Source organism: Mytilus edulis, chromosome 10 (assembly GCF_963676685.1).
Source record: "Mytilus edulis chromosome 10, xbMytEdul2.2, whole genome shotgun sequence".
NCBI classification, from domain to species: domain Eukaryota; kingdom Metazoa; phylum Mollusca; class Bivalvia; order Mytilida; family Mytilidae; genus Mytilus; species Mytilus edulis.
This window is the reverse complement of record NC_092353.1, coordinates 68888168-68904695: the sequence shown is the minus strand read 5'-3', so window position 1 is coordinate 68904695 and position 16528 is coordinate 68888168. Positions and strand designations below refer to the sequence as shown.

Sequence of the window (16528 nt, the reverse complement as noted above, 5' to 3'; positions counted from 1 at the left end):
TTTATTAATAAGGAGAAATTACTATATAAGTAAGCCGCTTACCAAAACCAGTAGAAAAAAGTCAACACAATAGACAAAATATTTGTGACCGTGAAAAAGTAATGCTTGAAATTTGTAAAACTCATTTGGTTAGTGGAAAAAATAATAAGCTAGTAACGGATACTACACTTTTTTTGTTTTTTTTTAATATGTTTTTCTACTTTAGAAAATATTCTATATGACTAATATCCTTTATAAAACTGTGTTTTATCTAAATATTTTCATATGCAAGTACATGTATGTTGACATAAATATTAGATGAATAATCTAGCAATGAATTTTATTTACAGGTCCATAAATGATCAATTATAAATAAAAAATGTATGACGAAGCACCACTTTTAAAATTCTATATTTCTTTTAAATCTAAATATTTGAATAGCTATTATTACTAAATCATAGAATAACAAAAGCATTTTAGACGAAACAACCGCAAATATAACAGATAATTTAAATTTTCATGAATCCTGTTTGGAGCATTGTTTTTTACTTTATTTTATGGAGTCATAGTATTCAACCAACGTCTGTTATGTAGAGAACTTGTTGAACTTACATTGCTGATCAATTCAGCTGTAACAGTTTATCTCTATCTATTATCATATTCAAGATAATAACCAAAAACTCCAGAATGTCCTTAAAATTATAAATGTAGGGGTAGCAACCTAACAAGAGATAGTTTGATTGCGTCATAACATTTCATGACAGAAAGATCTTTACATGATGAACAAATTTACTCCTTTTCAGATTTGCTATAAATACTTTAGTTTTAGAGATATAAGCCAAACACTGCATTTTACTGCCATGTTCTATTTTTCGCCATAGTGGCCATTTTGGTTATTGGCAGGGGTCATTTGATACATTTTTTAGACAAGATACCACAAGGATGATTTGAACCAAGTTTTGTTTAATTTGGCAAAGTAGTTTCAGAGGAGTAGATTTTTGTATAGTTTACAAAAATGTATGGCAATAACTCTTAAAGGGGTCGATTGAAAATTTTAGCCGAATAATTTTGCTTTTTATAGTTAATCTGTATTTATAATAATATAAGATAATAACCAAAAACTGCAAAATTTCAATAAAATCACCAATTTAAAGACAGCAACCCAACAACGGTCAGACCGACCTTGGCCTAACAAACACTTTTACCTCGTGTTAGATTTGCTCTAAATGCTTTAGTTTCCGTGTACTAAGTCAAAATGCATTTTACCCCATGTTATATTTATAGCCATTGGAGCCATTTTAGTTGATAAGCGGGGTCATGGGATACATTTTTTAAACTAAATACCATAAGGATGATTAAGGCCAAATTTGGCCCGGAAGTTTCAGAGGAGAGGATTTTTGTAAAAGCTAACGGACAACGACGACGACGGACGACAGACGCCAAGTGGTGAGAAAAGCTCATTTGGCCCCTTTTGGTCAGGTGAGAATAAGAGATGGGTCACTTTAATATCTTTAAAAAGGTCTAAATAACAAACATGCAAAATTGACCAATTTTGCAGTTTATTCATGAATAAAAAAACCTTTTTTGTTAATATAAATGTTCTCAAAGATTTCATTTTAAAATAAAGTTTATAATAGGTTTTAAAATATGCTGGAAGAAAATAACCAGGGTGTCACCGAAGTTGTCTTCTTGTTACAAGTAAGAATAAAGTAAAGTAAAAAAGTCAACATACCTTAAATCAAGCTAGTTACAACATGTTCAAACTAACACTTTTTTAAACTTTTGCCCATGAATACAATTATGATATGTTTTTACTTGAACCTGACAATTAATATAGTTTACCTCTTGTATAGATTCATAAGTGGTGATAGTCTGTAACAAAATCTTTTCATACTGACAAAACATTCTGGTATCTAGTGGTTTGTCGTGAAGATCCTGTAGCATCTGTTTGAAATCTCGACTCTTTCCAAAAACGATTGCTATATCAACTATGGCGGTTCCTGCCTCACTTGTACATTTGTTGAAATCAGCACATGACATCCTAGCTTTTTTCATATGACCAAAGTTTAAATTTCTAAGTTCTGCTAATTTTTCAACAGATTTACGTGTGGAGCAACAGTACTGGAGAATAATATTTTGAAGGTCTAAATGTATGTCCTTAATAGTTATACCAGGCTTAGCTGTAACACCACAGACACTGATAGATCCATTCACCGGTGAATTAAGGTCAATTTCACAGGGTGTAAGAGTACGACTGAACATATTCTTCAATTCATTTTCCATAATTAAAGGACCATTGCATGGGAAAATGAAGTTTGGCTGACAGAGACAACATTTGTCTTTAGTATTCCAAAGATGATAAATAGTATGCTTGTTTGCATTAAGAAATTGTTCAAATGTCATGCCTTGAAAATTCAAACAACTAAACCAAAACAAGTCAATACAACAATTTATCAGCAGACATCGTGCTAATGCTACATCTAATACTGCTGTGGTAACAACAGGTTTTGCATAACTGCAACAAAAGTCGCTGTGTCTTGTTGGTTTATGAACTGATAAACGTTTTTGTTTCTCGAAAAGAAGACCCATTTGAGACACCGATAAAATTCGTTTCGACTTTTGCCGGTATCCCGGTCCACATTGGCAGCATTTTGCATCATAAAACAAGTGGTATATTTCATGCTGATTCTGATTGAGAAAATCTTCAAATGTTTGTTTGTTGTTTTTCAGGTGTTGTTCAATAAAATTCTGTAAAGCTTCATTCGAATGATCAACTGTCAAAATCGCATACCTCAGAAAGTTTTCTTGTTCTTTTAGTAAAGAAACCATTCCTGAAAATAAATATAAAACTATTTGTATTGGTGTTTTCAAAACCTTTTTTGAAGATCAGTTTTGAATTGTCTTTAAAAAACCAATAATTTTTGTGATATGATAACATAAAACTTCACCATTTTCAAGATATTAATATGCCTTTTTATAAATTGATTTTAATATAATATTTAGATGTCTAATGCAGAGTGGAACTTATCAATCAACACAATTTATAAACATTTCAGAGCAACTGATCATTATTTCCCTCTAGTTCATATTGCTCAAACTTAAATTTTCTGGCCAATGTGTTGTGGACAGTTGTTTTATTTACATTTTGCTCTTGTTCATTTCATTGTTTCTCCTTAAAAAGTTGTTTGGATAACATACTAAAGTAAAGTTCACGTCTATGTGATCGATTTTGGTTTCACTTTGCATATCAAAATGCAGTTATGAACTGTACAAAAAATGATCTGCCTTTTATTGTAGATCCACATGCTCAGTCTGTCCTTGGATCAGCTCATGATTATCTGCTAACTATAAGATGTATATAGATCAAAACACACTAATCCCTGTTTACAGTATACAAACTCAACGCTGTACCGTAAAACAAGTCAATGGTCTGCGTCAGCATACACTTCATAAGCCATTGTGGATAGGAGAGTGTTATATCGCGGATATATCCACGGACCCTGTATATGTAGTGTTAGGTTAATCCGACATGGGGTAATCGTAATCAATTATCATAATCAGCTGTAATCGATTACATTTTGCAGTGTAATCTCATGTAATTAGTAATCGTGCAATTTCTGATTACAAGTTATTGTAATGTAATCGATAACAGTGTGAAAAACAGCTGTAATTATGATTACTTTTAGATTATTTTAAGATTACATTCATAGGATTATTTGCTGATTTCAAATTTTTTATATGAAAATAGTATTTATATAATATAAAAATAGGACGATGTGTAGCATGAATGAAAAATTATCAAATTAGTTTTTACTAAGATGAATCATTGTTCAATGTTATTTATCATATCATCTATATAACATGACTGTTTAACAAGTTTATCACAACCAAGTTAGACATGACCAATGATGAAGTGTGAAGACGTCACATTGTGTTTTTTTCTATACAGTTTACTAAAGGCATTTATCTTTCTAAATGTTTTATTGTGAGATTGAGTATAATGCTATGAAGGCATTTTGTGTTACTTGATGGAACACTAAAATTTTGGTATAACTTCAATATTCAATAGCATAAAAGATTTAGTTTTAATTTTACTTTGAAGGTTGACATGAATGAGCCCGCTTAATTAATAAAAATTAAGAACCAAATTTTTTACAATTTGAATAATTTTGTTTTGCATAAATATTTTGATATGTGCTTTCTGACTATCTCAAGTATTGAATTTTTCACACAATTATACATAATGAAAATAAACTACTAAAAAATTTATAGATATTGCAATCAAGACAATTAAAAAGGTAGGGTCAATTTGTCGGGATTTTTTTTCACAGAAGGACCAATTTCAAAAAGGACCGACAGAATAAAATCTATTATAAAAAAATAAAATAAAAATGCTTTTTGACCAATATCTCGATTTACATATATTATGATATGTGTGATAAATATTTAATTTAACCCTCAAAAAGGATGAAAGTCCAATATGCGGAATTTAGGGTGTTTTTAGGCGGGAAAACAGGGAATCCCATAAGAAGGACATTTCAAACCAAAAAAAAAGTTATTTTGACTGTGGCAATTTATACTACTTCTTCCCTCAAAAATGAAATTGGTTAAGGGTGTCCTTATTATAAAAAACACAACTTTTTAATGTAAAAATTGAAACATCGCAAAATTGTAACGATATAGCTCCTTCATAAGAACATTTGGTCAAGCACCGCCGTGGCTCAATCAATAGAGCATAGAACTTCAAATGAAAGAATGTTTACAAGATAGGGTTCGAATCTTGCCCAGTCTTTTGCATTTTTTGTGTTGTTATATTAAATTTTCATGTTTCAATCATATTTTTTCGGATGTTTGCTTAACTCATAGAGTCATTCTGGTTCATTTTGACTATATAAGTATAAATCATTTTATTAAAGAAAAAAGTACTGTATAGCTTATTGTGTGCATTCCTATGACTGTCCATATTCTTGACTTACTTTCTATCCATGTGTTTACATTTATAACATATATGCAAGGAACAACTGCCGTCAAACTGAAATAGGTGCCTGTACATAACCAATAACACGATAATTGATTCTATAGCATTAAATCCCAACTATTGCGTGTGTAATATACACATAACATAAAATAAGGCCATTGTATACAAGTTTCAAAACAACACAAACAATTTTTCGAAACCTTTTTTGAACATGGTATAATATGTAACAAATCCAGTTAACAGCAATCAGTTTTGTCGCCAATTCACTAACTGTGTAGATACTAGTACTGATTTTTTTATAACCGTCCCTGCACCGGTACCTAAGTTATCTGAAAATAAGACAACACCAAAGAACAAATCAATTACACTACACATCGTGAGTGTAGGTAAAACATCAAGAATCTGTTCTTCTGTATCACAACGATGGGCCGATTTGTTAAAATGCCAGAAAAGACCATATGCCATGTGTTAGTAACACAAGTAATTGTAATTTAATCGATTACATTTTAAAGTAATCGACCCCATTCCTGAAGTTGATAGACCAGTTTTCCATCGTGGGTCTAGATACAATGCGTGATATCAAGCTATCCCATTGACCATGGCACAAGACAGTAAACAAACCAAAGCAAAATAAAAATAGTCAACAAACAAAATCGATTCTGCAAAACCAAGTTGGCGCGTGACGGCAACAACTAAATTTTTAACTGCTCACACAATTCTTCCAGGCATCAAGCCGACACTGCAAGGACTTTAACAGCCAGTCAAGTTTGTTAAAAAGCAACAAGTTACTCTTAGTGTGCCTCTGCCATGTCTGTTTAGATCACATACCGTAATTTATTTTATAATTTTCGATTTGAGAAACATAAAGTTAACATGTTAGGAAGGTTTTTTATTTGGAACATGACAAATGAAGATTTATATTTAAATGCAGTTTTAAGTTTGTATCGAAATACAATTTCCCCAAAAGACAGGAAAAAAGACACAACTTAAGGTAAACACATCCCTCTTCGTACTGACTCTCTAACCTTATGTGTATATTTGGGTGCATACAAAGCATAACACTGTGTGCACATATTTTATTTGTCAACTCAAATTTTGGCGTTAACCAGTTTTCACATGTTTACAACAATAGCGTTAACGCGAGTAAAAAGAAATTTCAAATGTCTACTCTAGTAAACACGGGTTTCCTCTGTGTCCGTTTAACTGGTAGTAAATGGGCTTTTACTACAGATTCTACATCTTTACCCTACGTGCACTTAGAAAACTCGTGTTAACTATTCCAATTAACTATTTGTGGAAAGTATAATCATACTATTTTCATGCTTGTCCATAAATTGCAAATAAATATAGTATCGGTAAGAAAAATGTTTGGATAGGTAAATACTGCAAAACATAAACATAAAAAAAACAGAATTTATGTACGTTAATAAAAAAGAATATTCATTAAGGTAGATTTAGCTAGTGAGTAATTCAATAAAACATGCTACATCAAATGATCTATAATATTTTGTTTTCAGACAATACACTTATTTCAAAATATTTACTACATTTCATCATGTTAAAAATCAATATTTATATATAAGATATAAAATGTCAACTTGTTAAATACGTTCATCTCTGCAGATATATGTTTCTGTATAATTTCCTCCCTTTTATGACAAACAATCCATCCTAAGGTATTAAAAGATAATCTATCCCGCTAGTACAATGGTACCGGCTTCGATTATATAAAAAGAAATATTAATTATATTTATTTTTATCTTTAAACATATAATCAGTTTACAGGTTATTAAGGTAGTTTTGGATTATATATTTAAATATGGAAGACATGGTAGATTTTTTTTCATACTTTGCCAAAACATAGTATATACTGTGCTATGGTCAAAGATTTAATAAAATTACTTGGTTATCGATAATTCGTGCAAACTACAGGCTGGGAAAAAATTACACTTTTTTTGTATGGATTATACAGGAACAAAACATCATTATGTGATTAAATGCTATACTAAATGATAGAATTGCAAGAAAAAAATACAAAGAGATAACTTATAGAAAATTCTTCGAAATTATTAAAAAAAAAAGACAGGGTCACTGGACATTTTGTTCGGCTGAAATATAAAATAGCAAAATTGCATGTAGATTTTCTTCAGAAAATGCCCTATGCCAGAGGTACCTCCCCTTATAAATGGTAAAAATATTAATATTTATGCGTTAAATTCTTATAAAGTTATTCTTTAAAAGGAAAATTCACATTAATCCTTATTAAATTTTGCTAATTTTATTCAAAATCGGGACCTTAGGTTCTCTGTTATTTACAATCCCAGATGGTGAAAGACACTCATTCTACCTAAAATGTAGACTTGTATAGCTCTCAATTTGTGTAAAAAATTGATTGTCAGTATGTACCAAAAGGACATAATTCTAATCCAGTAACATAACATTTTTACAAAGGTTAAAATACTGACACTTTACATTGACACGACAACAAATTTTACAATACTTAACTTTAATTTCTTCACCTTTATCATGTTTATGTGTAACTATCCATAAAATATTCCAACAAATGGAAAACAAATTGTCACCTTTTTTATACAACAACAAATTATGCAATTTTAAATGCTAAATTCTTTCTTTTTATGTCTAACAATCAACCCTGAGGTATACAAATTGCTCAATTATCAGGCAAGAACTAGAATATTTATATATGAAAAAAAAACCCACATTTTAACTATTTATCATTATATATATAAATGTTATTAACTGTTAATTTATAGAGTTCTCAATCTGTGTAGAACTATTCATGCTTAGGAACAAAAACATTAAAATTGAATGATGTAAAATATTCTAACATAATCGAAAATATTGTCAAATTTTTCTTATGCTACAACAAATTTTACAACTTTAAATTTAAGCCAGACGCGTGTTTCGTCCACAAGAGACTCATCAGTAACGCTCGAATAAAAACAAATGTTAAAAAGTGGAAACTTATTTATCCTTTGAGACAAAACGAATAGATTGTTAATACTGGTGTAAAAATAGTCTCACAAAAACGAAAAGAGACTTTTTGCAATGGCACAACAAAGTTTACAATTTTAACCTTACATGTCTTCCCTTTTATATCTAACAGCCCATTTATCAGACAGATACATGAATATCAATAAAACAAAAGAAATATTGTCGAGCTTGCAACTTTTGTCGTAAGAGCGAGACATAGGGAATTTACATTCCGTCGGCTATTACAGTTTTTAAAATTTTAATAACTTTCTTAAACTATCCTTGATTGCTACCAAACTTGGGCAGAAGCTTGTTTATGAACCTTGAAAAGTATCAAGAAGCATATTTTGGAAAACAAAATCTGTTTAGCCGTATTTTACTTTTAAATGGACTTAGCTTTTCTCCTAGTTAACATTCCATTTTAATCTGTGGTTAAAGTTTAAAAAAAATTAATAACTTTCTATAATATTCCAGGTTTTGTTTAACAATTAGACAGAACAAAGCTCGTTAATGATCAAAAACTAGTATCTAGAAGGATATTTTGTAAAACTAATTTCTTTTTTTCTGTTCATATTACTTATAAATGGACCACTTAACATTACATACAGTCTACAGTTAAAAATTTTCAAAATTTATTAGATTCATAAACCATCCTTGATTTTTACCAAACTTGGATAGAAGCTTCTTACAATCAAACGAGAGTATTTACAAGAATTTATTATATACTTTTTTACCGTTATGGTGAGCCTGTGACAAACAGAAAAATTAGGCAAGACACTGGGTTACGCGGAACCCTTACAAATTTTCATTAGTATTGACATAAATATAAGTAACCGTAGACTTATAGAGCTTTTAATTTGTGTAAAATTTCTTAATGACAAAAAGAACAGAACTTTAAAAGCGTTGTATAATATTCTAACAAAATGGAAAATCTTGGCACTATTTTTAGATTGAACAACAAATTTTGCATTTTTAAACTTAAATTTTCAACTTTTTTTTTATTTACAATCCATCCTGAGATATAAAAAATATTCAATTAACAGGCCAGTACAAGATTATTTATAAAAAGAACAAAAATACTATCACTTTTTATTGTTATCCACTTATACATTAGTGATAGTATCCTCACAGAGCTCTGAATTTGTGTAAAAGTAAAACTATACATCCTCAGGGACTAAAATAACAGTTGTGTAATGCGGTTGTACAATATTCTAACAAATTTGAAAATATAGGCATTTTTTAATGCGACACAATTTTTGCAATTTTAAACTTAAATTTCGTCATTTTTTAAGTCTTACTATTCATTTTATGAACTCTGAAACCCTTATAAACAATACTAAAGTGGATAATGTGGCATTTAAGCATACACGAATCATTTCTGATGTAAATCAGCCTGCCATGACATCCAGCGACTTGATAAAAAAAACTGATATTGTAGCTGTTATACTCTGTTGCAAATGATGTTGCCTAATTTGATTGAAGTGACGTAACAATAAACGACAGATTGACCTGGTCTATAGGTGGTCACTTATGAGTTATGACTACCTGATCTGAATTTTTAGGGACTAAAAAGTAACTTTAAAGCGAAATTGTTCTCAAAAGAACGTGCACTACAAACTGTTTGTAAATCTGTTATGAATGTATTTCAATTTTCATTTTCCAGTCGATACAAAAAGGAAAATCAACAACTTTTTACTGATTACAACTTTGCAATTGATTCAAGGAAATATTGAACGAAGAAAAATTCTCTAAAAAAAAAAAAATATGTATACGCTTCTAATTTCGCGTCAAGAAATTCGTACGACATCAAAATTCTGCGAGGTTTAATGTTGTAAGGAAATTCAGGTATGCATTTTTCTATTCAAAAAGAAATACGGGAAGCATGATAAGCACTAAAATGAATATAAGTCATAATGTTTAGAAAAAATAGGCAAGATATGTGTTGTGTTTGATGTATGTCCATATATCATAGGGAACATGTGTACTAAGTTCCAAGCTGATTGGACTTGAACTTCATTAACAAAAAAACTTGACCAAAAGCTTAAACCTAAACACTTTAACCTAAACCGGAACAGACAGAAAGACGAACGGACGAACGAATGAAATTACAGACACACAGACAGAAAAACGTAATGCCCATAAATTGGTCATAGGAAAAAACCGAGAAAATACGCCACTTTCATGTTAACCTGGACGTAAACGCCCGTTTACTAAGAATAAACTTACTGTAAACACCTTTTCCGCGCTAAGGTAGATGTAAACGTGAAGAAAACGCCCAATTACCACTAAAATTTTAAAGAAAATGCTGCGTTCACGTAATGTGCATATCAATTAAAACTCATTTGAGAAACAGATTTTACCACCAAATTTTGTGTGATATCATATTTTCAACTCTCGACAGCTAGATCTCTCGCGTTTTTTTAAAGTTAAAATTTAACTGGCCTGAGTGAATAAACATCGTATCACACACGATGCCAGCAGCAGTGGTAGAGAATTTTTATATATATATATAAATTGTAATTTTATAGTTTTACCAACATTTTAAAAATATAGGTTTAGACTATACCTTAGTACATTTGGTAAAATAGGGAAAATCCGTCCTTTAATGGATGATTAATTTCCTACTGACGTTACTACTTAAGGGAAAATTGGTCTTCTCTTGCAACTAGAGGGGGAAATTGGTCTCTTCCTGTTTTCCCCATTACTTTGAGGGGGAAACTGGACCATGCCAATTTTTCCGGGGGGACTAGATCGATCCAGTTCAACCCGGAAAGATTTGCATGGGGGAAGTATTGCCATAGGACACCGGCATGTAGGCATGATCATTAGACATATAGTCCTTTCTTTTCTAAAACCAAATTTAAAAAGGGGATATTTCAGGAAGGGGGAAGTTCCAACCTCGATATGAGTGGGAAAAAATGTTAGGAAAATGTGATCTATAGCGAACTGGCTGTTCATCAGGAAATGCAGCATATAAGTATGATACACTTCCATTTAAAATGTATCAAGAATCGGTCTGCAAAATCATTTAAGTGATATTTGATAAAATATAGGGCGATGATGATGAATACGATGCCACCAAGTCTGAAAACAAGAAGATCCTATCCGATATTACTGACTATTTAAAAAAACAATTCTCCGTTGACATTTCGCAATCATCCCATAGAGCAAATTACACGTAGAACTAATACTGACCATTTGTGTTCATAGCTACATGTACATGAATATCACGAATTTGATGAATGAAATCAAACATTTAACTAATAACGGGCGCCGTAGGAGGCTACATCAGTTTTGAGCAAGAATTACTTGGCAAGTAACACATAAAAAATTCTGGAAGGTTATAATTCACCAAACAGACAAGGTGCAGTGACAAACCTTCGACGTTTATTTGTTACAGTGATAGTACCTTCGACAACCTTTGATTAGGATTTTCTAAGAAGGAAATGGTCCTGAATATTACTTTTGAATTATAGTTTCACTTTCAATATCCGGTATTTAATCATATGTACGTTACACGGGGTCAAAATCACATGATGCAGGAATATATCATCTTTGAGTTTGTGTTTTTTTTCTTCTTTCCAAGCGGGGACTCCGAACAGACAATAAGCATTTCATATATGACACTGTAGAATTTCTATTTAATTAAGAGAGTTGCCGGTACTGTACAAACATTGATCAGGTTTGAAAGCAAGATTTGGAAACATTGAAAAGCCTAATTCAAGGGGTGAAAATGGATGGGAGGTAAAGAGGGGTTCTACTGAAATGAATATTTTAATCTTATGAATTCATTGAAATAAAAGGTTAGACCAATTGTGAAAAGTCTTTCCTCTTTTCTCCGATGCCATGGAACTTCCTTCATTGAAATTTTGCAAACATGCCATAGAGCAAATTACACGGATGATTTGTATTGACCATGTATATAGTACAAGGCCGACTGTACTGATTTGTACTTGACTCTTACCTTTGCTTCGAAAAAAAGTCTAACATATTACTCTACCAGTCTGAAACTGTCTTATAACTCATTCTGGACCTGTATACTCGACCAAAACTTGATCAGATCTCGACCTTTTTTTATAGTCTGAACCTTACTCTGAAAAATATCTTGAATGCTTATTTCTTTTTGACAAACCGAATTTTATGATTTCGTAATTAATCATTTTAAAAAAGTCTTCGGAAATAGGATATAAGTGATTACACATTCAAAGAGTCTTTAATATTATCATTGAAATCATCAGGACACGTTTGTATGCACCGACTTATGTGATGATTTTAACTTTGATTTTCTAGATTACGATCCAATACATATATTACTTGTGTTGATAAGCTAAATATTTACATGCACGTAGCACTGATAAGAATAATTTATGAAGACAAGAAAAAAAAATAGAAAGTGGACGGTTTTTTATTCTTTAAAATGATACTGGGATCCCAATCCTCCTTCTAACCTGGGACTCATCAGATTGATACAAATAGAAATACATCTAACAAAAACACAGAGTGGACGTGGATTATGGTTGACGGGTGCTTAATATATATATATACAAGCCCAGACGCAATAATTATAAAACCGCATTTGTACAAGTTAATATCTCTCTATTTATAGCATATACTAAGTTTAACTGACAGTACATTAGTATTAATCAATTTTCCGGTTGGTCTGGATTGAATTATACTTGTGTATACAAAAATACATTTTTGTGAACTGCATTAGTACTTTTTCATTTTCCGGGTGATCTGGATTGGAAAATTACAAGTGCATTAAACAGAAACATAAATAAAATAAAATAAAAGAATGCCTACGGAGCCATTTTTGAATATTGTTGTTGCACAGGTGTAATATTTTACACCGGGAGATCTGGTCAATATTTACATTTGTCCTATAGTATTGCCGCACAGGTGTAAGATTTTTTATCTTACCTCCTATACATTTCTAGGAATGTGATTGGTTAAAAGCGCCCTCGTGGAGACCGTGTATATTTGATATTAGGTTAGTAGGGAGGCGGGGCTTATTTCATACACGGTTAGTAGTGGTGTTACGTCCCTTTATAAAAACAAAACGGTACTGAGAAAAAAATCGTAAAGGTTTCAACAGACGAAACAATTGATGATTAAGATTGAAATAAATTCATATAACACATTTAACCCTCACAAGTTGTTATTGTTAGTTTCTGTTTTTGTTGGATCAATGGAAGTAGTTTCTTAATGCTAACAGTATTGAGGACTTGCTCATTTTGATAGGTTTAAATTTCACACGTAAAGATAGTCGGTAAGATAAATTCGTTACATAGTGTGCTAGTGACCTAATAATACCGGGAGATCTGGTTAATATTTAAATTTGTCCTATATTATTGCTACACAGGTGTAATATTTTATACCGGGAGATCTGGTCAATATTACATTTGTCGTTCTAGATTATCGATATACACGGTAAATAATTTGCATCCATATATCGCGTGTAAACTAAGCCGTATATCGACATAATACAGATAAAGCAATCATGTCGCTAAAAGTAGTGAATATTGACACAGCAAGTAAAGAAGAACTGATTACAATTAAAGATATTGGGGAGGCAAGAGCTAAACTTATTATCGATGCAAGGACAGATAAGGGAAAATTAACACTGGAGGATTTGAAATTAATTCAAGGTCTTCCAAATACCATGTGGGGCCCTCTAGTAGCAGCAGGTCGAATTTTTTTGAAGAAACAGAAGAAGTTGATGAAATTGCTGATCAGAAAAAAACTAATTGAGAAGTTGAAAACAAGACTTGTCAATCAAAAACAAGATGCTGAACAGGAAATGAAAAAAATCCAAAACAATTTTGACACACGATTGTTAATTGCAACTCAGGAAAAGACAACCATACAACATGAATTCAAACATAAAATAAAAGAATTGCAAGAAGCATTGGAAGGGGAAATAGAAGAAAAAAATGAGTATGCTAAATTGATAGACGAAACAAAACAGAAGTACGCAATGGAGTCAGTAGCCCTGCAGGAGTTCAGTCAATAGGAAAAGGAAAAATTACTGATCAAGGTTGAGCAAGACAAACTGAAAAAAACTGGAAGAACAAAAAGAACATATGGATTTGTTACAAATAGAAAGACGGGAAATGAAAGATCTGATGGAATCTTTAGAGAAGAAGTTTGAAAGTGAGAAAACTGTATTTATGGAGAAGACCAACCAGTTAGTAATTTAATTAAATGAGGAGCGGGCAACACAGGCACTGACCATAGAGCGTGAAAAGGTAGCAAGACAGAAATGTGGCCGTCTTGAAGAAGAAATAAAACATTTACAAATGTCCAAAAGAGTAACAGAAACAATAGAACAACATGAAAAAAATCCTAAAAGCAGTGTACAAGATTCAGAAACTTCAAAGGTAATAACTGGCACGTCAAGCTCTGTCCAAATACCTGAGCAAAACAAACAGCCTAACAACAGTGGGCCATCACCACAAAGGCTTCCGTGCTATGATGGGAAGACAGAATGGAAACCTTACTACATGCAATTTCTTCATTTTTCCAATCGGTACAAGTGGGATAGTAAGCAAAGACTAGACAGACTTATAGAATGTTTGCGTGATAAGGCACTGAAGTTCTATAGTACTCGTCCGCTATCAGTCCAAAATGATTTCGTCCTACTTTCAGAAAAGCTGAATCAACGTTTTGGAAATAAAGATCTACCATATACCATTAGAAGGCAATTACAGGAAGTAAGACAAAATATTGACGAAGCAGTAGAGGAGTTTGCAGAAAGGGTCCAGGAAATGGCTACTGATGGATATGGACCGAATACACCTGAAAATGTGGTTAAAACGATAAGTGTAGATGCATTTTTAAAGGGCTGTAGCGACAAGAAGGCTACTCTTTTTGCTATGGAGAAGAATCCAACTACACTAGATAATGCTCTACAGTGTGTAAAGAGTTCCATACACAATCAAAGAATTGTGCTCGGAAAGAGACAAGAGGTGGTCAAAAGAGTTCACTTTGACTCTGATAATGATTCCGAAACAGAATCTTCAGAACTTCGAGCATTAAATAGGTATGACAGGAGATCTTCAACATCATATGACAGGAGACAGACTCCATCTTCTGATTGGCAGTCCTCAGTTGAGTCACGCCTTAAAAAAACTGAACAGGACATTGGTAACATTAAAGATGATGTTTCAAAAATTCTGATGGCTGTTTCCAGACAATCGATTGGTAGTCCGAATCGAAGGTCCATATCACCAAGAAGGAGTCCAGATAGGTCTAATGACGAGTGTTTTCGTTGTCATGAAAAAGGGCATTATGCAAGGAATTGCCCTAATACCGCAGCTGTTGCCAGGGTTCCAAGATCACCATCAACAAAGCCAATTGAAAGAGACCAACATTTAAACTCCCAAGGACTGAAGACATAGACCGGTCTGTAGTCCATAATCCACATACAGGTCGTCCACCAACAACTGAAATTAAACAAATTGTGAGTGTAACCGGCAATGCTGGTACACACAATCTTGTTTCAAACATCAATAAGCCAGGATCATTCAACTCAAACTTGGATGTGACTCGTTCCACAACAATTACCGGTTGCTCTGGTACTTGTGAGACGAGCCATTTCAAGAATGAGGAGGTTCCAACAGTCACTAGTCAATTTAAAGTGAAAGAAGTTTCAATGTATGGAGATGATACCAAATATAAACCCATTAATTTAGTACTGCAAATAACTATAAATGGTAAACAGGCTGATGCAATTGTTGATACTGCAGCACAGGTAACGGTTATCAATTTTGATTTTGCTAAATCCTTGGAACCGGCAATTGAAGTTAAAGAACCAGTTATATTGAGAGGAGCAGGGAAAGACAACAGCATCACGGCAAGATATACAGATAGAGTAGCCATCAAGGTTGGCAAAACTGAAACAAGATGGAGGGTCATAGTTGCTGATATAACAGATCCGGTCATTTTAGGACTAGATGTTTTACAACATATAAAAGCTGTTATAAATTTAGTTGATTTGACCATAACAGTTGATGGCGAAAAACTCGCAGCTGCAGTTCTCAATGCAAGAAACGATAAGATAAAGATATGTAGGGTGAAGTTAGGGAAAGATGTAATAGTTCCACCACAATCACAAGTTCATTTACAGGCTAAATTAAGTGGAAATTGTGAAAAGGATATTATTGTCCAACCTACAACAAACTTGAAGGGGTTGCTTATGCCAAATATATTGAGTACAGCTGAACATCAAGTACCAGTGTCTTTGAGAAATGTCACTGATAAATATATTACTTTAAAGAAAAACTGTAATATTGGAACGGCGATGGAGGTAGCGGAAGTCATTGAAGAAGCTGAAGATTGTCCAACACTCACAGTTAGAGGACTTGAACAACTGGATCCAGGTAAAGATATATTAAGCTGTATTCCAGAACATTTGCAGGACATGTTTATGAAATCAAAGAAAAATCTATCGTTCGATCAATCCAGAGAATTGGCTAAACTGTTAGTGCAATTTCAAGATATTTTTGCAAAAAATGAACTTGATATCGGACATTTTACCAAAATAAAACATCGCATTGATACGGGGAATGCAGCTCC

The 16528-nt window shown here is 32.3% G+C and overlaps 1 protein-coding gene across 1 annotated transcript in view; it reads right to left on the bottom strand.

Annotated features, from left to right (window-relative positions):
- The window catches only part of LOC139491765 (serine-aspartate repeat-containing protein I-like), a 36899-nt gene that overhangs the window by 8267 nt on the left and 12104 nt on the right, over positions 1-16528 (bottom strand). Inside the window, exon 2 of the mRNA XM_071279616.1 lies at positions 1822-2810. Within this exon, the coding sequence (XP_071135717.1) occupies positions 1822-2808 (987 nt within the window). The 5' untranslated portion in view covers positions 2809-2810. The remainder of the gene's footprint in view (positions 1-1821; positions 2811-16528) is intronic.